General features: G+C 35.8%; 2 protein-coding genes across 5 annotated transcripts in view; one reads left to right on the top strand and one right to left on the bottom strand.

The window, feature by feature from the left end:
- The window catches only part of LOC131035487 (nuclear pore complex protein NUP214), a 157,765-nt gene extending 131,813 nt beyond the window's left edge, over nucleotides 1-25,952 (bottom strand). For all 4 annotated transcript variants that reach the window (XM_057967194.2, XM_057967193.2, XM_057967195.2 and 1 more), the window contains exons 1-3: nucleotides 25,617-25,952; nucleotides 24,023-24,234; nucleotides 4,979-5,150 (exon numbers count right to left, since the gene is read on the bottom strand). In XM_057967194.2, coding sequence (XP_057823177.2) covers nucleotides 4,979-5,150; nucleotides 24,023-24,234; nucleotides 25,617-25,788 — 556 coding nt within the window. In that variant the 5' untranslated portion in view covers nucleotides 25,789-25,952. The remainder of the gene's footprint in view (nucleotides 1-4,978; nucleotides 5,151-24,022; nucleotides 24,235-25,616) is intronic.
- Nucleotides 9,307-10,209, top strand: LOC131034952 (uncharacterized). The gene is made up of 2 exons (XM_057966567.2): nucleotides 9,307-9,476; nucleotides 9,568-10,209. The coding sequence occupies exons 1-2, from the start codon at nucleotides 9,312-9,314 to the stop codon at nucleotides 9,946-9,948; spliced, it is 546 nt and encodes a 181-aa protein (XP_057822550.2). The 5' UTR covers nucleotides 9,307-9,311; the 3' UTR covers nucleotides 9,949-10,209.
- Nucleotides 25,953-26,494: the final 542 nt, after the last annotated feature.

The following is a 26,494-nucleotide window of genomic DNA, read 5'->3' as shown; positions in this document are numbered from 1 at the left end:
ACCATGGGGGAGGCGTATGAAAAAGCGATGAGACAAGAGCAAAGGATAAAAAGGGATAATACCTTCCCTGATAAGAACCGTAAAAAGTTCAATTGGAATCAATCCTCCTCGCAATTTAAGAAAAAGAGTTTCAAAGGAAACAAACCTGATCATAAGAGGGACCGACAAGAATTTAATAAAACAATCGGAAAGAAGGTGATCATGGCAACAAGGGCACCAAAAAATGAGGACCCCCTAGCGGATGCTTCACTTGTGGAGCAAATCACTACACCAATCAATGCTCAGTAAAGGGTCAAGGTGGCCAACAACAATGTAACCCATTACCATCCCAGCATACAGCATTTCAGAAAAGGATCCATGCAGTAGTGGACAAGAAGCAAGCAAAATATCAAGTTACCCCAATTGAAGTGCAAGGTAAGCTCTATGGTAACCCCATCATAGTGTTAATAGACAATGGTGCTACAAAATGTTTCATTTCACCTAAACTTCTTGGTAGATTTCCTAAAAGAACTGGTTACATGGCTAATACCTTATGCTAACCAGACGAGAGCTCGGGTAGAGCAATGTCTATTCGAATCTAGGGTTGAGTTACCAAGATTAGTGACCAAAGTAAATCTTTATGTGGCTCCCTTAGGGTCTTATGACATAATATTAAGAATGAATTGGTTGAGGGAACATAAGGAAGTTGTGGCCTATTTCGCCAAGAAGGTAGAGTGCAATGATGATTTAGGAAATAGGGTAAGCTTTCAAGGAATCCAACACAGGATCAAAGTGTGGCAAATATCCGCCATGCAAACCAAACGATGCAAAAATAAGGGCTGTCAGTTGCTTGCTGTCAAAATGGATGAGGTCCAGGAGATTGGAGAGTCTATAATACTATATATTAGGATAATTTGATGGAGTATGAGACAACCAGTTATAGTGATAAGGGGATAATAGAAGAAGATAAGAATGTAGAGACCTTCGCAGAAAGATATCCTTATTTGCAGGATTTTCAAGATGTTATTCCAGAGGAGCTGCCCAGATTACCACCCAAGGGAATGTTCAACTTCTCCATAGAACTAATGCTCGGAGCTGAATCAGTAACCAAGGTTCCCTATCAAATGACGACAGTGGAGCTAACTGAGTTAAAAGCACAATTACAAGAACTCATTGACAAGGGAATAATTCGGCCAAGTGTATCACCATGGGGAGCTCCCGTAATTTTCGTTAAGAAAGATGGAACTTTGTGATTATGCGTAGATTATCGGATGCTCAATAAACTCACCATCAGAAAAAAGCATCCACTTCCCAGAATAGATGATTTATTTGATCAGATGAGGGGTGCCGCAATATTCTCCAAGATAACTTATGGTCAGGTTATCATCAGTTGCAATTGAAGGAGGAAGATATACATAAAACAACATTTAGAACTAGATATGAATCTGAAAGATATCATGCTAGATTGCATTGAAATTGTTATTCTGCTATTAGCCTTGGAATGTTGATGAATTGTTTAGTTTGGAATAGAAGGAACAGGTGCAATTTATCTCAGCATACTAAGCCATAGTGGTATGACTGGGAAAACTCTGCATTCCATCCCAGACTTGGACAAATGTATGTGTTTCTTTGTGGTTAATTGTCTGTTTATGTGGAGACCGAAACTTCTATTTCCGGATCGAATTTCGTAGTCTTGTGGTGTTGCATGTTTTACTTTAAATATTATAGATCAAAGTAGTTCGTTTCTTTTACTAGGCTGCTTCGATGTATTTTGTTAAGTCCAGACCTGGAAATATGTCTTAAACGGTTATGTAACTTGGAAGGATGGTTGTCAGTCTACCTTCTTAGAAGTACGTAGGCATGTCTCTTGAACTAGTGTATCCATTACCTTTTTGGAATGAACCTTGTTGATCAGTTGTGTTCCAAATGTCGATGTGAGTATGCATCATTTCGTACTAAGCCGAGTAAGGGTGGTGAACAAGGACGGCACTCAACGTGCTCTGTATGAAAACCTTGGCCAAGGTAGCGCAGCAGATTGCATGCGTCTGTCAATTCATAAGAGTCAGATGCACTACTACACCAGGGAGTCATACAAGTTAGGAAGTACCTTCAGTGTATGACTGGTTAGTATGTGTAGATTCTAAACACCAGGCTCAGAGGCTCATTGGTATTGTTCCATCTTGTACCTGCTTTCCTCGTGATGGGTCAGGCCCTACCAATAGGAAGCGGCGCGGGGGACGACCATACTTGAGATTGTCGTTTGCAAGCATTTCCAATGAATTCCCAATATGGTTGACTATAGGAATATGCCTTGGACTAAATATTAATGATATTAGGGTGCATTGATTTAGATATGAATGATGCTTATATGGATTCAGTTGCTAGCATGGATATCTTAATGATTTTTAATGCAAATTTCTAGTAATTAACATTGTTTGTAGGACCTAAACCAGGATTATCTTATAAAAGACATTACAAGTGGTAATTTATTATAAAGTTATATTTGTAAATGTATTGCATTTCTCAATTTAAGTTGAAATTGTCGTTTTAGGGCAAAATTCAGGTATACTCCTATTGGGGAAATTTCAGCTTTGGCCATGTTTCAAAACTGCGGGAAGTTAAGTATGGCAACAATGCCACATCTTGTGCACAACTATTCAATTGAAGACTATTTTCAATAACTTGAAAGAAAACATTAGCAGCTAAGCCACTCCTTGACATATTATGTAAGAAGAGTATCAAGACTTGGGCCACTTCTAAGGCATAAATTTGACTCAACACAGCCGCTTCACAAGCACACAAGCAGAGAAACACGACTTAAACCCATACTCAATGGGCAGGAAGAAACATATAGTGACAAAGCCACCTCCAACACACACTACAACCATTTAGGCTATCTTTCATCATTTTGGCAGGTAAAAACCAGTGGTTATGCCATGGAAGAAATGCGCTTGGCAAAACAAATGGGTGGCAAAACCATTAACAACACATGCCAACACAACTTAAACCAAATTTCAAAGTCTAAGGCAGAAAAAACAATTGATTCACATTATTATATGCACATTGGCGCTTTATTGGCTGGGACTCATAAGACTTAAAACATTTTTTAACATTTTGGCAGAGAAATAAGAGGAACTTGCACTCAATGTCACCATTTCCACACCAAAGCTTTTGATACTCCTTTGTTCACACAGCGATCATCAATCTGAAACCTCATTATTTTTTTCATTTTGGGACAGCTGCAACCTTGATCATCCTGCAAGAGTTGTTAGTCGAAAACTAGAACATGGCACACCAATCTTGCAGCTTGACTGCAGAAGACTGTAACTAACTTGGATTGACATGCAAACAATGATTAATAAATGACAAAACAGACAAAAATTTGTGTGAAAGTTGAATTTTGAAGTACCAACAACCCTCATCCACATCATCAATAAGTTTGTTGTCTGACTATTAAAAGGTAAAGCGAAGTAGTTAAATTCTCAAGTTGAGTAAGTTGAACATCAACTATTTTCGTATTGTCCTTTGTTCAACAGAAAATTCACTGATTTTGAGAGCTCTACTTTGACTAACTAAAACAAAAACATTAGCAAATATATTGATCAAAGTTCAAACTATTTCTCCCCCATAAACAAAAAAACTGAAGAGCATCCCAAATATGTCAGCAATTTTTTTGATAAGAAAAAGAAAATATATTTTTAAATTATATTGCCATTTTGAGCAGCATAGGTTTGCAAGGAGAACTATCATAACAAAGGGCAATTGAAAGGAACCACATTCTAATCCCACCACAAAATTAAGTGTGAAAGCATATGGACCGGTACCTCAAGTCTTTTGGATACTCTAGCACATATCATGACCATTATATAATGGATTTGTGCTAGTTTACATATATACAATGAAAATAATTTGAAAGAGTTGTAAAACACACATATAGCCAATGTTATAAATAAAATTTTAATAGAATTTAAAATTTGCTCTTTTCTTAGAAACATTTGATTTACAACATCAGTTGGATGTGTTATATTTATCTATTTGATTGTTATTGAGAATTGCATACTTAAAAACAAAAAATGGCCATCATCATTCCCCATGCATTAACCCACCCACACCAAAAGTCCAAGTTGACGTGGGGTATAAAATGTATAACTCAATGCAAATAACGTACTTCTCAACATCCATGTTGGGTGGAAATTATGTTCCTACACAAAAGGAGGCTCCCGTCAAGTTTAAACCATTTTAAGCATGCATAATATCAGATCGTTCCCTCCAGTGGTTAGAGTCTTATGATTTTCATACTTAGATAGCTGCCATCAAGTAACGTGATTTGTCTGTATGTATGTAATTATTTGCACTTAATCCCAGATCTGAATATTCATTTCCATGCCTATCATTTAATATAGATCCAGTAATCTGATTTTTAGAATAAAAAGCATTTTTCTTTGTTCTGATGGTGTTCCTTTGACATTTTAGAAGTTCTTCACATGAAGCATGCACTGCTTGAGTTTATTAAATATGGTGAGGACAGATAACAAGCAATGCAAATGCATCCTGTTTTTTACAACCAAGGCAATGAGCAAGAGAAGTTTACAAAAAAGGCAGTAAATAGTAGGTACTTAACTAGCAATAAGAGAACTCCAAATCTTAAATTTATCTCAAAACCATTGAATAACATTCAACTTAAGATCCCAACATTGTAATCCTAGTGAAAATGCAGGAAATCAATTTTGTGCATTGAATACACTTCCATTTCTAACAACCATTCAAATCCTTAATATTCAATACTTATGATTTGCACTTCACCTTCTTCCTCCTATTTAGTTTTTTCAGTCATCTAACCCATGGTTCTCACTAGAAACACTGGAAACAAATGTGCTAAGACAATTGTCAGCCATCAATCAATTAGCAGCAATATTGAATTCCTCAAAGCAAAAAAGTGTAAGTGGTGTTTTTCAGTGATTTTTTTTAATAAGAAAATGGCAAAAAAGGCTAAGAATACCTGCAGTAACTTTCTCTTCTATGTGCTCAAAAGAAGACCCGATTTCTCCGCAAGTTAGTGTGCCTTCACTTGAAAGTGCTACGTACATGTTTTGTTTAGCCATGCACCAAATAAAGTCCCTTATGTACTGAGCTTCATAAACCGGTGTCGACTGAAATGGCTTTAAGTCAATCTGATCACAGGAAGGAAAGATATTTTCTAAATTATAAAACACAGATAGAAAAGGATGTAAAAAAATCTTTTAGCAAAAAATATCAAATTTACTGCGCAAATTATCTTCACCCCTGATTTTTAACTTCTCAAAATCTCATCTTACAGTTCCCATTGCATATCAAAAAAATAATTCCCTTTCAATAACAAAATGCATGTTAGAACTGGGAGTGACTACACCTATCTGTAGCTATTGCAAATATACTTCTCTTGACGAATGTTATCATTTTGGTTGGTACATGATTAAGAGTTTTGTACTGCTTGAATTGAAATTGCTATGGCCAACTGAAATTTTAGTTTTGCGGCATTTTCATATGTCACATGACAAATTTTCCATTTCAACATTATGTCTAGTTGATGTTTAATAATAATAATTCCCAACAATGAGTTACAAAGTATTTTTGTTAAAGGATTGTTGCCACTGGTTCAGTACAATGTTTATTTCAGGAATTATGCTTCATTTGTTGATTTGTAAAGTAATGTGAAAAATGTGGAATTGAAATTGTTGGCTTCAAATGCACACAAATATTGCTCCCATGTGCCTTCCATGCTTAAAAAGGGTGTTGATAAGAAATAGAATAAGCCTAGCACTCATTATGTGGTTAATGTTTCTAATGATCTTACATTCCAACCTCAAATTTTAGAAAGATCACAAAACTGGATTATCTCTTTGTTAAGTGTTTAAAATTTTATGGCTTGCTTATATGATTACACTTCTTATTCGTCCATTGGGTGCTTCTAGAGGATTGCCTAATGTTTATGATAAGAGTGCATTTTTTCGTTCTCATAGAGTTCATAAGCACAGTACACAACATTGCACGGGGCTCAACATAAGTAGCAAAATTTGATTGATAATAATATGACAAATGTAAAACACATTAATGATGGTGGCAATCACTTCGTTGATGAAACACGCTAGTAACATATATTTGCACAAGAATATGACACGTAAAACACATTAATGATGGTGGCTCAACATAAGATGCAAAATTTGATTGATAATAATATGACACATGTAAAACACATTAATGATGGTGGCAATCACTTCGTTGATGAAACACGCTAGTAACATATATTCGCACAAGAATAATTATGAGCATAGTAATGAGGCATATGAACATCAGGGTGATGATTTTGCTAATTGATAAAATTCACATGAGGATCATATTGTTAATATGCTCCATAATAGAGGTCCTCCTCCTCATGCTCCACCACTGGTTTCCTAAGTTACCGGTACTTCCCATTTTGCCCACGAATCCGGATGCGGTGCGTATCGGATTCGGATTCGCCCCGGAATCCCTGTGGATTCGGACAGGGTACCGATTTTTTCCCCCTGAAACGTATCCGATATTTGACTCACAAATCCCGACGCATCCGGTGTAGACGTGGCGATTCCATACGGTTTTTTTGACGAATCCGCATCATTCGCAAATTTCGAGGGGTTTTTCCACGGGTCGAATATGTCGTTTAACATTTAAAACCCTAAAGCAAAGGCAAAAATAAAAACTCGTGAAAACCGAAAAAACGCGAAATTTTGAAACCATATCGCGCGACGGCACAGGGGTTTGAGGACGCGCGATGGCACAGTGGTGAAAGAAGGCACGCAGACACAGAGGAAGCGCCACGGGCCACGGCAGGAGGCAACGGCACAGAGGAGGCCCGCGACGACGGCGGGAGGCGCCACGGCAGGAGGGCGAAGGCACAGAGCAGGCGCGCGACGACGGCGGGAGGCGCCACGGCGGGAGGGCTTCGGGATCAGGTATGATATTAATTTTTTTATTATAGTGTGCTATATTTTATTAAATTTTATTATAGTTAAAAAAATAATTAAAATTTATTAGTTTGTTATATTTTAATATTTATTATAGTTTTTTTTTTTTTTAATAGTTTGCTAATTAAAATTTATTAGTTTGTTAAATTTTAATATTTATAATAATTTTTTTTAAAAACTACTCATTTTTAAAATATTAAAAATAATAATAATTTAATAATAGGTATATTTTTTAAAAACTATATTAGTTTGTTATATTTTTAAATATTTTAATTTAATAATTAAAATTTATTAATTTGTTAAATTTTAATATTTATAATTAATTTTTTTTAAAAACTACTCATTTTTAAAATATTAAAAATAATAATAATTTAATAATAGGTATATTTTTTAAAAACCTAATAACTTTCATAATTATAATAATTTCACTTTTATTTTAAATAAATTATTAAATTTAATTTTATTATTTATATATTTAACATTTATAATCTATTGTTTAATATTAAATATTAATATTTTTTTTTTAATTTGTTGTAGAAATCATAATGGCAACGACTACTAGCTCTACTCCTCAAAGCTCTACTCCTCAACGGACTTTCAAAACTGACCCAAATTCACCTTTATGGAAATATGTCAAAATAATAGACCAAGTAAAAGGTGGTGGAACATTTTTATGGATATGCAACTTCTGTAGTACGAAAAAAACTAGCTCCTACAGTCGTGTCAAAGCCCATTTTTGTGCCATTCCCCAACAAGGAATCAAACCATGTCTAGGAAAGAATGGAAATGGGATGTCACCTCAAGAAATAGCAGGATAAATTAGAGAGCAAGAGGAAGCAGATGCAAGAGTTGGTCGTGCCTCAAACCATCCTTTGTTGACAAGAAGAGGAAGTAAATCAAAGAGGCCCCCTACTTCTCCATCTTATAGCGATTTTCCTGATATCGTGGTAGAGAGCCACCCATTCTTGGACCCAATTAGTGAAGAACCTGTTATTGTGAAGAGAAGCAAGGGACCATTAGAGAGAGCATTTAAGAATGATGCTAGAGAGATTGCAGATCAATCCGTTGGAAGATGTCTATATGCAAACGGTTTGTCATTTAATGTGGTACGATCACCATATTGGCAGGATATGTTGAAAAAGGTAAATGAGGCTCCACAAGGGTACATAGGGCCAGGTTATGAGAAGGTGCGTAGCACCTTACTAGCAAAGGAGGTAAAAAACATAGACAATGCATTGGCTCCCATTAGAAATTCATGGAAACAAACAGGGGTGTCCATCATTTCAGATGGATGGAAGGATACCAAAAATCGGCCATTAATTAATGTAATTGCAGTGTGCCCTAAAGGGGCAATGTTTCTGAAAGCTGTGGATTGTGAAGGACAGGTGAAGGATGCACAATTTATCGCTAACATCCTTATACAATGCATTCAAGATGTGGGACCTCAAAATGTTGTCCAAGTAATAACGGATAATGCAAAGAATTGTAGAGCTGCAGGTATGTTGATTGAGACACGGTTTGAACACATATTTTGGACACCTTGTGCTGTCCACTCTCTCAACCTCATGCTACAAAAGATAGGCAGGAAAATAGATTGGATCAAACAAATTTATGTTGAGGCTGAAGAGATCCAAATGTTCATCACAAACCATAACATGTCACAGGCCATTTTCAGATCATTTTCACAGTTGGAGTTGCTAAAGGTAATTGAAACACTTCAATTTTTAAAATCTACATTTCACTTTGATGGTTACTTAATTTTTATTTTTTTATCATGTCTTCTTTGTATTCTAATTTTTATTTTTAATTTTTGAATAGGTTGCCAAGACCCGATTTGCATCCAACACAATCGTCTTGAGGCGACTTGTGAAGGTGCGACAGCCACTTGCTAGCATGGTAATTAGTCAAAGTTGGTCCCTATGGAGGCAATCCAATACTAAAAGGGCAGCAAATGTAAAGCGCATGATCCTAGATGACACTTGGTGGGATCGAGTGGAATATCTTTTGAGTTTCACTGAGCCCATCATGAGTATGATCCGTTATACTGACATGGATCACCCATGTTTGGGAGAGGTATATGATGGCATTGACTCGATGATTGAGAAAATGAAAGCCATCATCAATGCAAAAGAGCAAGATCCCGAAGAAACTTTCTTCAAAGAGGTTCAATCAATTTGTGTTGAGCGGTGGAACAAAATGACCACCCCACTACATCTTCTTGCATTTGCATTGACTCCCAAATTTTATAGTGATGAAATGCTTGCTAAGCCATCAAGGGTACCACCATATAGAGATTCAGAAGTCAGTGAAGGGTGTAGGACAGCACTTACTAAACTATTCCCAGATTCTGAAATGGAGGATTTAATGACAAGTGAGTTTGCTGATTTTGTAGCCTCCAATGGTCAAAGTGTTTCCGCTCTCCGTGACAAGTATAAAAAGGATTCTCATGCTTGGTGGTACCTCAATGGCCATACATCACCAAACCTTCAAACTCTTGCAATCAAAGTTTTATCGCAAGTAAGTTTCTTAATTTTTATTGCTCTCTAAATTTAGATTTTTTACTATTTTATAATTGTCACCCTCTCACTTTGTGTCAATTATTCAATAGGTTGCTAGTTCCTCTTCATCTGAGCGAAATTGGAGCACATACTCCTTTATCCACTCAGTGAAACGCAACCGACTGGCAGCAAGTAAGGCAGAAGAGCTCGTTTATGTGCATTCAAACTTGCGCCTTCTTACTCATAAACAAAATGAGTATAAGGATGGGAGCACAAAGTTTTGGGATGTAGATCCAGAGCGAACTGATTTGGATTTTTCAGCTGCCACACAATCTTTACTTTCTGGGGAGTCTGATAGCCAATGTGCTGCTAGTGCAAGTGGCAGTGAGGCTGCATGTGGTTCCAGTACTCTACCTACATCATCTAATGTCAATGATGATGTTGATCTTGATCTTCCTAGTGACCCATATGATGCTATTGCTGATTATTAGTTGTGTCATTTTATTGTTGAACGGTTGAGCCAGTGAACAATGAATTCGATATCTATCATAACATTCAAAGTTTGTAATTTTGTTATAGACTTATAGTTATATCAATATGAATCATATATGATAGTTCCAAGTTTTGTTTAGCATATGGATGATATGTGGGATTCTAAATTTAATTTTTGTTTCTACTTATTAGAGTGTATATATGTATATATTTATGATTTTTACATTTTTTTGTACGGACGTACCCATACGTACCCAGGCCCCCCCTAAAAAAAATGCCGTACCAGCGTACCGTACCCACATACCCGTACCCGTACCCGTACCCGTACCGGCAACTTAGCTGGTTTCATTTAATGATGAGGATATTCCTCATAATAACTATTATGGCCCATTATATGTTCATGGTAGGGTAGGTGGACTATTCATGTGGTAATACTCCCATTGATACTGATAACCAGTTTAAAATTTTATAGATGTACCAAAGAATTTTTAATGTTTGTATGATTATCACCCTTATCAGTGCACTTAGGCACATTCAGAAGTTTCTATGAAAATGACTAATAGCATCCTTATTGATACTTTGGTTGCATTATTTTACATTTAGAGGTGGGTCCCAAGGAGACACCTGTTTATTGTCATATCATTTGTACTTCGGACAGATTTTCCTTTTCACTTGGTAGACCTTGGCTTGAGCAATTACAAGTGTTTCATTCTACAATACATCAATATGTATAATACGTTCACGAGGGCAGAGTGTCAAAGCTATTAAAGATCATTAAAAGCCAGAATCAGAATTGAGTCATTTTATATCGAATACATATAAAAGAATACCTAAGGAACCACCATATGAGCACCAAGATTTGATTTATGATTTTTATTGTATGTACTTTGATGAAGAAATAAGAAAAAATCAAAGAATTGTAAAAGCACACGAGTCTACAAAGGAACAAACAAAGAATACGTTTTTTTTTCATCCCCTAAGTCATTTCAAGAGCACAAAGTTATAAGACCTAAGCTCCTCGAGTGGCACATCCTGCACATCATAAGAATCAAGGTTTTAATATACATGAATTTCTCTGTAGTACAAGAGATCCATGCCTGCCATGCTTTCAAAGGAGAGAAAAGAAAATGAAAGTTATGAATAATTTAAGTTATCTTCACAAGGTACTTCTACCATATGGTTACCAAAGAAAGAGTCACATGCTAAACGGGTGGAGAATATTCACATGGAGCCACCTCCAACGAAACAAAAACAGTTGCTTAAGACAGACAAGTCATAATTTCCTTCTCTATCAAACATTTTTGTTAAGAGTACTACCATGCACAATGATGAAAGTTTGCTTCTACAAGTTGTTGAGACAAATGCTTTTCATGATTAGGAAGAGGATGATTTATTGTGGGAAGATTCTTCCCATATTATTGGATGAGACTTTGATTATTTACACTCTATTGACATATTTGTATATTTACGTATAGCTTTTACTTTTACATTGTATGCTTTCACATTCTTGAAAAGAATGTGGATTTTCTTATTTAGAATGTGGATTAAACAAAGATAACTTTAGTGGTGCATGTTGACACAAGTGACTTTCAACATTTGCTATGAGGTTTCATGTGACTTCTTTATTATATTATTGTGTTGCGTTTTCCCTATGGATTTGAGATGACGCTATGGAATGATTGGCAACCACTCTCATCATGTTGACCAAAAACATACCTTGTTTACTTACTGTTTTTTATTAGGCATTTTGATTGACCCATGTTTGTTGTGCTCTTTCCCTTTGTCTTCTATTATCTTATTTCCTCTTGAATTTGGTGTTTTTATATTATGACATGTTTGTCAGCTTCCTATTACTATATGTTTTTTGGAAGTACCTGAGCTTCCTATTACCCTATATTTAAAGGTGATCACAGCTTTTGAGGTTAGTAGTTGCCATACGATGTCACATTGAGGTCAAGCCTACTGAATCCTTACCTAGCATAATATATATTTTTCTGCAACTAAAACAACAGAGATATTCCAGAAAATTATATATATTAGAAAGGTTTCCAGAGATAGTTGTATTCAAGTGCATCATTTCATATTCTCCCTAGCATTACCAATTATGGACACCATAAATTGAGTCTGCAGTTCATTAAATGCTTAAAGATCTGAACAAATGGAAGGTTTAGTGGTGGACCTAAGTCTTAACAATTGTCTCATGATAGTTCAAAGAGATTTTTGGCTCCTTCATGGCAGATTTATTTCAGAAACTAGCCAGTCAAAGACATACATTGAACCCCAACAGAGTTGTATAGCCAATGATTTTGCGATTTTGCACTGATCATTATATTGAAATCAAATAATATAATATATTCCATCCAAGATATTACAATGGTATCAGAGCTAGATCTTGCTAGCCTGTGAGATTCCCTTCTTATGCTATGAAATGACAAAGCCAGCAGGTATCATCAAAGGGAACTTAAAAAAACTCAACATCAATTTCCTAAGAACAAAGAAACAAAAAATCCTTTGGAATTTGAGGGAAAAGAAGTAAATATGGAAAGAGATAAGAAAGCTTCAGAAGATCCTAAAGATAAGTTTGGAAGGAAGTTTGACCTTATGTTAGATGTGATGGGCAGATGTTACATATGACCTATGTTACCCTGAGTTTCAGGGACGGGGGGACAGGGAAACAGGTTTCCAAGACGTTTTTTTTTTGCCCGGAACAAGGGATGGCAGGGGGCGGCTAGCTATATATATATATATATATGAATAACGAAATTTAATAATAGCAAGTAGCAACATAATAACATTTATTAATTAGAGTCTTGATTCTAATTCTAATTATTTGCAAATGATGTTTGATTTCAATGTTCTCAAAAAGATTTCCATTCATCAGCAAAATAAGTTAACTGTTCTCACTCAGATTGAATGATTAAGACTAAGTTATGAACATTCAGATATAAGAACAGAGTGCACATGTTACAAATGAAACACAAGCTTTAATAATGGTAGCTGTTCATTGATTGATAACAATAATTTGTGGCATCCATATATGATAGTTACAGTATTAAAATCTCTTCCAGCATACATCGAAATAATTGCAGAAAAATCTGACCTTTATATTGAGCAGACAACATCATACCCAGTGCAACAAATGGATGAACAAATACTCAGATTTATGCATAGGTACTCAGAATGTGAACAGCAACAACAAGAATCTTATATCTGCTCAATTTTATTTTATTTTTAAATTTTATTGCTGTATGAGCCGGAAACGGCTAGCCATCCCCGGGACGGCTAGGGGACGGCTTGGGCGTCCCCTGCCGTGCCGGGGACGGTCAATGGTCCCTGGGGAAATGTTGACCGTCCCCAAGTTTCCAGGACAGTTTCCGGAAATTTTTGGGGATCGGGGATGACTGGGAAACATTTCCGGCCGTCCCCATGTCCCCGAAACCGGTACGGTTTCCAAAACAGGTGCTTTGAAGACGGAAACGTGTTTCCGGGTAACATAGCATATGACACATAACAATCAAAAAACACAGAATAATGCATGCAATTCCAACAATCAAATAGTGAAGCAAAAAAGTCATACAAAGAGAAGCATGGTTGGGCTTGTTGATAGACCTCTATGTCCCACTTTCGTTCATAGAGAAGAAATTCCTGTATTGGAATTTCAAAATTCGATACAAGAAGATATCAATGCCAGTTAAGTAGAATATACAAATCTTCCTACAGAGATCCAAAAGGCAATGTCTTTCATAAATTTCATGAATGTGAAGAGAACACGAAATGGATGAAGACCTAAACCTAGACCTCACAAGGATTTCCAAATTTTTGGTAAAGAATTGGTGGAGCCAAAAAAAGAACATTTACAACTACAACCCCAAGAAGTCATCAAAAGGGTTACAACACTAGAGCAGCCAGTGCCTTTGACCCAACCCATTCTAATGTCATAACCCGTTCCCTTGATCCGATTATTCAATAATGATAATAAATTTCTATAATTAATCTCTTAAATTTATTCTTCATAATGTGGCCATTATGAATGTATTCATCTAATATTAGTTAATTGATTAAACTACACAATGTTAAGTAAATGATAAAGCAATAGAATTAGTTAAGCAATATAATATTAATTAATTAATTAATCAATATAATATTAATATGTTTATCTTCCATCTTTTATTAATCCAATATTAATTAAGTAAGCAATGTATTAATCTAAAATTAATTGAATTAATCATTAATAATTTTTATAAGATCCTTAAGGCTGCGATCCTTAGTCAAAAAGGCACCGTTTGAAAATTAATAGTCACATCCTTCCCACTCCAGCATCCACATATTAAAGGGTCCAGCAAATCATTATGACCCAGTACGGAGAAGAAAAAAAAGAATTTGGGGCACAGAATAGTGTCTAAATTACGATTGAGAATTGAGGTCTGCCTGTCAAGGTTTATAACTGGATCAAAGGGAACAGTCTGATACGTTGGCTGATCCATGTAATAATGTTGCCCTCATCAAGTATACATGTTGTCTAATTTAATCAATATAAACAGCAATTTACGTCAGAAATATCTGAATGTAAATTGTCTTCTAAATCAGAAAAATTTAATTATGATAATCAGAAACAATTAAGTTTCACAGTTTAAATCAATATAATATAATATTGTTGAATAATATAATGCTATTAACATCACGTTATCAATATAATACGTTATACTAATAATAATGTAATATAACATGATGACAGTGTAATAATGCTTTACTATAACTAACTGTTCTTATGAAAATTGAGTAAATTATATGATGGAGTCTGTAATGCCTTTCAATCTCACCATCCAATTATGGAGGGAGAATATAAGGAAGCAAGAGCACTGGGCTCCAGCGGGTACACCAACCCCAAGTGAGGGCCATGAGGCCAAGTTGATGAGGTCCTTGGTGCTCTTGGGCTTGTTGTGCTTGTTGGAGAGGGATAGACTCGAGGCACCTTATGTGATTCTCCTTGAGCTCCAAAGGAGGATAGGTGTAGAGAAAGGAAGGTTGTTGAATTCTTCATATACACTTTGCAATATATTAAGAATGACGAATATATGTTCTATCATGACATGATGGAAATGTTGTCTAACTTGTTGTGCAGGTTCTAGACCAAGCTTTAGTTGACATTAGTGTCCTTCTATAGTTCTCTCTATGTACTAAAATTGTGATTCTAGAACAGAATATAAGAGGGTCACATTAGGGGGCATTACATCTAATCAATAAAAGAAGATTTCAACTATTGCAAGAAAAATTGATGATAGCCAAAACAAACTTAGAAGAGAAAATATTTGCTTCTTATGCAATGAATCTTTGGAGCCAAGCCACAAGTGTCAGCACAAAGAATCAATGACATCAAAAAAAGAGTTGGGTAAATTTGATGAAGAATCAGAAAATAAGGAGGTGAGGTATGAGGAAGTAAACACATCAAAGCCACAAGCTAAAGAAAAGGTTTCAACAGTTACCAACACTAGTTTTGCGTTTGGTGAAATTGTTAAAACAACAACTAATGATAAGCAATTTGGGAATGTTGACACCAACGACTGGGAATCAAAAAAATGGATTCAGAAGACAATTGTTTAGAATCACGCCAATATGAATGATCTAATCAAGAAATTAATTTCCAATCTGATAAGAGAAAACAATTAATTTTCAATTTTTCCACTAGGTTGCAAATAACCCACTTTTTGAGATGGATGCAGGTAGATTTATCCATTAGAATAATCCACTTTTTGAAATGGAGACCAAGATTTGAAATGGAGCCCAAGACATCTCCTGGTTCAAGTTCTACAACTTGTGATAATATCATAGTAGCGCAATAGGAGTTGAATGGTGAAATGATTCCTCATAAAGAACAACCCCCAGGAAAGCTAGAAGTTGCAAAGATAAATCAATTAACAAAGTTGAATGACCCAGGAAGCTTTGCAGGCAATATGGATACTCAAAGAAAGTTGTTTGACAACAAGATAGACAAAGTTGTTAAGAAAACACATCAGCAAGTCTTAGCAACAAATAGGAAGTTAACAAAATATAATGCATCATTAGAGAGATTCAAAGTTTTTTCAAGATTAAATTGGGTTCCCAACATATTCAGAAAGACTTAATCAAGTGGAGAAGAAATTTTGAATCATCCTACCTGTGATTGCTTGAGGGCAAAGCAATCTTGTGAAGGACAAATTATAATGTCCCTTTTTCAAAATTAAGCCAAGTTGAAACCCAAATGCCCCAAGGTAATGGGATTTCTTTTAATTAAGAGAACCTCAAGTAAAGTTAAAATATAATATAAGGTCTCTTATTATTTGCTTGTTTTACATAATTTCTCTCAAATATCCATCAAAGGTCATGAAGGAAACTTCAAGAGTTAAGTCTTTTGGAGGAAAACTCTAAACTCTACTCTTTATTGGAGCGCAGAACTTTAGTCCTATTAACCTAAACACAAAAACCCTCTAGGTCTGGAATTGGAGGATGAAAAACCACAATTCCTTGGAGTGATTTCACACTGAGATCAGTATTGTGCAGATTTGATTAATATTGTAGAAGCTGCCTTATCTTTAGAAATATGAATTGTCGCTTTCGTAATTAAATCAGATTCTTGATTATCTTTCTACTGTTTGTTAATTTACAAAGTTTAAAGCCAGCTTCTAGAATTGAAAGCCCATTTGCAAATAACAAGCAGATTTGCAAATGACGGGATAAATTGCATAAACTGAAGCCAATTTGCACAAAGTTTGCATATGCAAGTGCAAATCAACACTTGTAAACAAACTTCCACAAAATATAGCAGAACTTTGCAAATACTAACTGAAATAATGCAAATTTTAATATATATTTGCATATATATTCACAAAATTTCAACAAAATTTGCAGATTTTTGCCAGAATACAGAAAAACTGTGAATATTGACTAGATTTCACCAGAGTACTCTAGATTTATACAGATTTTGCAAAAATGATGCCAAATTTGCATGCAATTGACAAAATTTGCAATCCTACTGCTTCAATATGCAGCTCTCGCCCTAAATCTTCATATGAACTTGTTTGCAAATTCATTTATATCTCCATTACACTAGTAAAGGCTCTAATACCATGTGAGACTTAGCCAGGAACACTAGCCCAGTAGAAACAACAAATGAGAAAGAAATGCAAAGCAAAAGAGAAGATGATGTATTGAGTGAAATGAGTACATAGGAGAGGATTGCAGGTATATAAAGGACAAATATCATACCTACCACCCTACCTAACTTGCCACATGGGCATGATGCCACATGGAAAAGCCACCTAAGCATGATTACACACCAACATAAGCAATAGGGATGCAGCAATAACCTAGCAAGTGCTAAGAACATGCCATTTTCTCAAAAAGTAACTTCCACTTAACAACCAGCCAGAAAATTGCAGACTAAAAAGTTTAGGCTGTATTCCTAAAATTTATGGCTTCGAGCATCTGAACTCTTGAACCTTAGCATTTAAGAAAATGTCTGTCTACAAAAGTTAAGATGTGAGACTCCAAGATGAAAATTTCAGGTTAGTAGCTCACATCAAAAATGTTCAGTTGTAATTCAAATTCCTTTAATGTGAATATAAAACTGTAGGCATCCTCTGAATATAAAATGGTATATGAGTAGGTCTGAGCATCTCAACGCATTTAAGGGATAAACTCATTAGCCTTATCCATATTTGATCAAATTGCACCCAATTTCCATATCCAACATAGTCAAAGAAAGAAAAAAATGATGAATTATATGTATAATATAAAGATAAAAAAATCAAATATAAGACGACTTTTAACATCTTTTAGGCCAAAGTGACTTGTAGGAAATAGAAAAGCATGTTATTTGTTTACAAGATTGATTCTATAAGTGTAGAATTTTTAATTTTAGGATAAACTCCTTGTGCTGTGTTGGATTGTCTTGATTGAAATTTTGTGTATGAGGTCATGGTTGCATATTTCTGTCTGATTGTGCCTAATATCATTGTGATTGTATAGTCCATAAAATGCCACAGCCTACAGATTATGCATTCCCCAGTGTCTTTGGAAGAGCCCATCTACCACTTTCACCATGTAGTTCATATGAGCCAGTTCTTAGCTTTGCAATCATGATAATTTTTGTAACCTGTTAATTATTGCGGGCAGGTATGATGCTCTAATTTTTAGGTAGCTGTTCTTCTTATGATACCCAAGTTCTTTCTTGTCTTCCAATTTTTCATGATTCTGAATGTCAGCAATGATTTTACTCTGGACATTTAATTTTAGATTTTAAAAATGTATTAATGTCAGACCATCAACCAATTCTTCAACCAATAATCCAAGTGTTTGTGCTGACCTTTTCTCGTGCCATAAATTGGTTAAGATTAAAGGCATCCCTGGGAAATTATGGGAAGTACATATTAATCAAGCTTAATCAATCTTCTATCTGTAACACATATATATTGAATTGTTACAATACTAGGATCACAAGAAGATGACCATGCACGGTAATCATAGGGTGTGCTCGATTAACCACGGGCAATGATTCACATCATTGTTGCCCTCCCAAACATAGACGATATACTGTTATCGTCTCCCCCAAGTACGGAAATTATATCTCTAATATATATATATATATATATATATATATATATATATATATATATATATATATATATATATGAACAGCAAGATGTTGTTACAGTGATCAAGTACAAAGACCAATGTGATTTGCTTCACTCCTTGAAGCTTATAGATGGGTCCAGTTACTTTAGACTGAAGGAGATGCAAACTGAACTGCTGTAAGAAGACGAATGTACAAGGCAGTTGATCCGGACTTCTCCTCAAATAACTTTGCAATGTAATCACTGATTAATCTGCCCACAATGATATGTGTTCAATCTGCACTTCAAGTAATATACAATCTGCTTCTTCTCATATGTGTATGATCTGCCTTGCCTTCAATCTACTCTGCTAATGAATTCGCACAGCTCTGCTAATACTCGGTCTGCACATATATTGTGTTCGATCTGTAATATAAGAAGGTGATCTGCTATAGACAATGCACAGGCTGTAGATGTCAATGCACAGGCTGTAGATGTAGACGAGTTGCTTTTTCCCTTCTATTCAATTCATCATCCTGAATGAGACCGAACCTTATGCATATATATGTGTTGCACCCTTTCACCAAGAGTCGGCCCTTTATGAAGGAACATGACTTATACAAGGAGGAGGCGTACTAAGTTTGGGCGCCACTTAACAAACCACTAACTAACCGTATTATATTTCTTATATAAGTCGAATCAATATGCAGTTATAAACATATAATTTCGGATCTTATCGGCCAATTAGACAATTATATTAGCTATATCGGCCCATAGAAGGAATTTGATCATAGCTACAAACATCAACACTCCCTCTTAGCTAGAGAGGAATCCTTCTCGATGTCTAAGTCACATAGTGACATCCATCATGGCTACTCCCAGAGGATGGGTCCATCATGGCCACTCCCATGTATGAAAAGCAAATGAACACAAGTGCCCATCACGGAATCACTCAACGTGATGTTGTCATCTCATCATGACGTTCACCATGGCTACTCCCAAAGGTAAATAAACACAAATGCTAAGTCATGGAATCGCTTACATGACATCCACCATAGCTACTCCCAGAGGATGGATCCACCATGGCTACTCCCAGAGGGTGGTGTAAGAATAGATATCACTTCATTGTGATATCAACCATCATGGCTTATCCATAGAAATCACCTCATGTGATATCCACCATTATGGACCTTAAATAAAGATATCTCCCCACGTAATATCCACCATTATGGCTTGTCCACGGATATCATGTCTCATGATATCCACCATCATGGTATATCTAAAGATATTACGACATGGTATGTCCACGGATTTCACATCACATGAAATCCACCATGAATATCTCTTTATGTAATATCCACCATTATGGCTTATCCAAGGATATCACATCTCATGATACCCACCACTATGGCATATCCATAGATATTACTCCTAGAGATATAAACCATTATGACATATCCATAGATATCACGTCCCATGATATCCATCATAATGGTATGATCAATCAATATCGTAAGATCGTCACCTTACGATAATGATCAAATGTACAAGTGTTCACTATTGAGAGATCGTCACCTCACAATAATGTTCACAGGGGCTCATCAAGCACTGAACCAATGTTGTCATGGAGTCACACACATGACACTAATCATGAACCATATCAGATTAATAAGATTGCATAATAAGAGTTTACACTTTAAACATCTTAAAGAATACATTAGTACTATTAAAACAAATCAATGTTGCTGAGATTCAATCTCGGTGAGGGCTACATTTTCTACCATACCAAGCTTACCTTGAAAGTATGTAAACTTTATTCTAGAAAGAGGTTTGGTGAGGATATACGCAGTTTGTTCATCTATACTAACATATCTCAACTGAATAGCATTCCTTTCCACCACGTCTCTAACATAGTGATACTTGATCTCCACATGCTTCGTTCTGTCATGAAACACAGGATTGATAGAAAGCTTTCACACAACTTTGGTTATCACAATGAATAATTGTAGGCTCCAATGATTGTACAAACAATCCTGCAAGGAGCTTCTGAAGCCACATTGCTTCACGAGTTGCCACACATGCTGCAACCCAATGAATCTATCTTGGTTCACACATGAACTTACTGAGAGTACTCACTGCAAAGCAGATATGTGGTTTGGTGTTGACCAAATACATTAATGATCTAATCAACTGACAATACATAGAGGAATCTAACAGATCTGAACTGGAAGCTGGCTCGCTCAACTTCTCCAAAATTATATCCATCAGCATAGACATGGACTTACAGTCCATCATGCCAAATCTATTCAGGATGTCTATAGTGTACTTCCCCTGACTCAAGAAGATCTCATGCGGTCTTCTGCCAAGCTTCCAGTCCAGGAAGTAGTGCATAAGGCCAAGATCCTTCATCTCAAATTCAGAGGCTAACTCCCTCTGACACTGAATGATGAGCTTCTCTACCCCAGTGAGAAATAAGTCATCAACATAAAGGACCAAAATCAATGTCTCACCATCAACAACCTTTATGTAAATGTTGGAGTCTACATCACTCTTGGTGATTCCCAAGTTCACCAAGTATCCATCTATCCAAGAATATCACAACCTAGGTGACAGCATAAAACCTTCCAGCCTACACACATGGGACTCCATCCATGATTCATAGAGTCCTCCGACTGTTGATCACTAGAGAAACCATCTTGACATGGTCCACTCCCTTTGAATAAATATGACCAAGATCCTCAGAAGTCAATTGAAGCAGATCCTCTAGCTGCTCCCTCTGTCACAAAAGCATACCCTTCGAAGTCCACTCCCTCTTACTAGGAGAGCCCTCTTGTCTCGACTTTGCTTTGTAATCCTCGCTGCTGCCATTACCTACACAAATGCCTCAGCAGCATTCCTAATGTATTGTTCTTCTTTTTTTTTGCAAAAACCCATCCCCGAGGGCCAAGGAAAAGAACAAGAGCATAACTTTTATAGTACATATAGTAATACGGATAAGAGGTTGACTATGACAAACAAATAAAAGTAATACTCAAGAGATAATAACCAAGAAAAATACTCATCTCATTATCCAAGCTCCATCTGGCTTTGGATAAACTTGCAACCCTTGCAAGTAGTATAACAGCAGTCAAGCCTTAACTACTAAGGTCCTCAAGTGTCCCCTGCAATCACACATGCACTTGCACATACACTTGTAATAATCTGTTGTTAAACATAGCTCATGATAATGATAAATTAGATGTCTTGAATTGTATGTAATCAATCTTACACATGGGCAGATCTAGTCTTATGAACAGGAAGGGAACCATAAGTCCAAAGCATACAATAGATAAATAACATTAGCATAAGCAATGCACCATATACTATCAGATAAATGTGGTAGTAGGTAGAAGACTTATCTGATCAGTTTGGTTCTTTCATCCAATGAAGATCCTGATCTCATATTTCAGTTGCCATCGACAGATGCAAATCTGCAGAGTTTCCCAGGCTGAAGATAGAAATGTCACTTCTATGAAGAGAATCATCAAGGTCTAGATGGAAAGAAGTGGCCACAACTTCCTTCTCATTATTCTTAGTATCGTCCTCAATTATAACTTGATTCAAGAAACTCTCTCTACTCACACTAAAGATGATTTCTATCCCCTGTCATATCTTTCCACTCTTAAGCTCAAGCTCCTCCTCAAGATAGAGGGGATGCACTAACTGAGCAATGGCTCTTCAAGAACCTGCTACCATGTTGAATTGTTACAATACTAGGATCACAAGAAGATGACCATGCACAGTAATCATAGGGTGTGCTTGATTAACCACGAGCAATGATTCACATCATTGTTGCCCTCCCAACCATAGACGATATACTGTTATCGTCTCCCCCGAGCACGGAAATTATATCTCTAATATATATATATATATATATATATATATATATATATATATATATATATATATATATATATATATATATATATATATATATATGAACAACAAGATGTTGTTACAATGATCTGTTGTTTATAACTAGGGCTTTATAGGGTTCAGATTGCCTTAAGGCAACATCCGAACCCTTTTAGGTCTGGGCCCTAAAGGGTAACATGACCCCAAGTCTAGGCCCAGCCCTATCTCTCACGCTATCCTAAAACACTCACGCCATAATAAATTTGGCGCCAAAACCTAAAGGAGGCCGACTTGAAATAAAGGTTAAAAGCGCATATAAATAAAGGACATTTCTCAAGTCAAAATGATCAATTTAATCTCAAGCAAAAGCGAATTTAGCTCTGCTGCTAAGGTGCAAATTCTCAAGGAAGGGTGCGAACTTATCCAGACTTGTGCAAAATTGTCCAAGAGGGCATAGTGTATTTTGATGCAGTTTTGAAGCATGCAAAGGGACAGATCTGATATGTGAAGATTAGATTCAAGCTAAGTATTGTACTTATGATTTAGAGGAGAATATATAATCTGACCTGTGGGTCTTTCATGCTGGGTTTTTCCTCCTTGGAGGTTTTCCCAGGGTATGCTTGTCTGTCTACTGTGTTTATTTCTAATTTTACTGAATGTTGGCTTATTAAAATACTGCAAATCTGATTACAATCTAGGGCATAATCTATTATATAAATCTGATTAACATACCTAGGGTATAAAATTACATGATCAAGTACAAAGACCAATGTGAATTGCTTCACTCCTTGAGGCTTATAGATGGGTCCAGTTACTTTAGACTGAAGGAGATGCAAACTGAACTGCTGTAAGAAGACGAATGTACAAGGCAGTTGATTCGGACTTCTCCTCAAATAACTCTGCAATGTAATCACTGATTAATCTGCCAACAATGATATGTGTTCAATCTGCACTTCAGGTAATATACAATCTGCTTCTTCTCATATGTGTATGATCTGCCTTGCCTTCAATCTACTCTGCTAGTGAATTCGCACAGCTCTGCTAATACTCAGTCTGCACATATATTGTGTTCGATCTGCAATATAAGAAGGCGATCTGCTATAGACAATGCACGGGCTGTAGATGTCAATGCACAGGCTGTAGATGTAGACGAGTTTCTTTTTTCCTTCTATTCAATTCATCATCCTGAATGAGACTGAACCTTATGCATATATATGTGTTGCACCCTTTCACCAAGAGTCGGCCCTTTATGAAGGAACACGACTTATAGAAGGAGGCGGCATACTAAGTTTGGGCGCCACTTAACAAACCACTAACTAACCGTATTATATTTCTTATATAAGTTGCACCTTTTAAATCAATATGCAGTTATAAACATATTATTTCGGATCTATGATTGTCTAATTAGATCATAGCTACAAACATCAACAATATAATGCTTAAAATATAAAATTCAATACTATTTCAAGCCTGAATGGCATTTTTAAAATTTTATCATAAAACGATACTGGAAAATTTGGTGTCATCAATTTAGTTTATAATAAGAGATATCAACAACAAACAAAAGAATGATTGAGAGGAGGCTACAAACCTTATGAACTAAGTCAGGAACACTAAAAAAATGAACTGTTCCCCCAACACAAGCAGCAAGGATTAAGCCATCACTTGACAATGTCAGAAGGGAAACACCACCAAGTGCCACATCCACAATGCTTGCATCCTGAACTGTCAATGCTTTATGTGGATTATCTTTCAAATCCTCTGCAACTTGTAGAAGCTCTGCAGTCTTAGTAACACAGAATCCTGCCTCACACCATTTTTCAAAAACCAATATCCATATTAAGCATTAGCAAGGGCCATAGCAATTGAAATCATAAAATAAAACACTTAGGCATAATCAAAAGCAATAAAACAAAAAAGCCCTTACGGTGAAGCTATAATAGACAAAATTTCCCTTGACACTGTATAAGAAATGGATTGCATTATTACAAACTATAAAGCATTTTCTGAACTAAATGTTAAGGAACTTATTACCTGAATTCCAAATAACTTTACAAATAGATATGATAATAGTAGTGCTGAAAAAAACCCTAAAAGAATGGTCAAAGAAAAGCCCCTTAAGCCACAGCTATCGCAGACAGCATTTCTATCAGCGTTGTTTATCAAATGATCTGCATTACTACAGCATTCTTGGACCAAGAACTGTAAAGTTTTAGCCAGAATTCGGAAGAGGAGGTACCCTTAAGCATGGCATCTAATCAAGGTTCCCTCAAGAATGAAAATTGACTGAATTGAAAGAAAAATGAAATACAGTTCAATGTTCCACAGGGACACATTCCAACACCCCAACCCCAAAGAAAAGAAAAAAAGAATGCCATTTTTGGGACAGGGACATCCCCGAGGTGCAGAGATGCCAGAGAAGCATCCCCCCACTGCCACCAGCAGGGAGGAGATGTCCCTGGGAGATTTCCCTCAAAAAGAGGACATTTCTGAGATGCTTGCTCTCCCACCCCAAAGCCTTGATGGTGATATTGAGGGGATGCCAGGGCATCCCCGGGCCAGCTAGGTACTTCCACAAGTCTCTTGAAGGTCCCTGAAACTGACTGTCATCTCCACGATTTCTCTATGTCATGATAACAATTTTGATTTGTGTCAAAGCTTTGAATAGACAGAACAACATGAATGTACCCGGGCTTTAATTGTATATTTTGCCTCAAATACCCTCTATGTATTCCTTCTTGAGGAAGTATGCTTTGAATAGTATCCTTTGAGGGTATTCGAGGCAAAATAGACTATTAAAATAGCTGTTACTGTTCTTGTTTACTCAGATGCACACTCTCTTAGCTTAACTTATAGAAGTTACTGTTCAAATATTTTAAAAGATTCAAGAATGACGATATTCCTGTCATCAACAGTGAAGATATCATCACTTGGACCAATCAGATTATCTGGCTTCACCATTAGTTCTCTGAAGAATGAAGATTTTGTCAGAAATAGCGAGGACTTTCTTTTGGGGAAAAGTTGAGAACATCACGATAAATTTACGAAAGATGAACTGTGCCAATAAGGGGAAAAGTTACAGGTAAATTTAATGGCAGAAAAACCCTTGGTCATAGCCAACCAGGCGGAAGGTGTTTCAAAAAAACATCACCAAACTCAAAAAAAAAAAATACGGAGCGCTTTACCTCGGGTATGAGCAACAAAGGCGAGGCCAAATTGGTTGGATACAGCGAGTGCCTTCAACGGAGCACAATTGGCGTCAAATGCATCTTTAGTTGAAGTTATGGGAATCGAAACTCCGATCCTTTTGAAAATAATGTCATCCGTAGGCTTACTCTCCCCTTCCTGGATCTCCATTTTTCTTTATCTATTTTAACCAGCGAAGTAGACTAATAAAAAGGAGTCCTCCAACAAAACAGAAACAGGAGGCTATGCTCTTTCATTTCCAGACGAATTTGCAGAGATATTTCTGTTTGCTTGAAAAGTATGCAGTGCGTTCGAAAAATATATGGTAAATATTTATATATGATTTTTTTTTTTAAAAGTCCGTTGTTTATAAAAGCAACTTTCTTTCTTTAAAATTCTTTTAACCGACAAACACAGCTGAATCCTCTCTATGTTATAGCTCAGTTGGGAGATCATTCGATGTTATGAACTTGCCCGCATGTTATCATCATCCTCCTCTTATTATTATTATTAGTTATCATCATCATCCTCTTATTATTATTATTATTATCATTATTATATTCTAATTAATATTAGATTATTAATAAGTATGATTATTTTATTATGTTTTAATATATTCTTGTTATTATATTTTTATATTTCTGTTAAGATTATATTATTTTTATTTTTATTTTATATTCGTTTTTTATTCTTATTCAAAAAAACTTGATTTAGCCATTAAAATAAAAGCAAAAAATTCTTGAAGTGGAAGGATCGCAGCGAATAAAGATGTTAAATTTAATATTTCTAGTTTTTATTAACAAAGAGATTCAAATTTGAAAATATATAATATTCATAAATAATATTAAAGAGTTGATTGTAATAAAAAATATAATAT

Source organism: Cryptomeria japonica, chromosome 10, assembly GCF_030272615.1.
Source record: "Cryptomeria japonica chromosome 10, Sugi_1.0, whole genome shotgun sequence".
NCBI lineage: Eukaryota > Viridiplantae > Streptophyta > Pinopsida > Cupressales > Cupressaceae > Cryptomeria > Cryptomeria japonica.
Note: the sequence above shows the minus strand (reverse complement) of the source record. Positions and strands in the feature narration are given on the sequence as shown.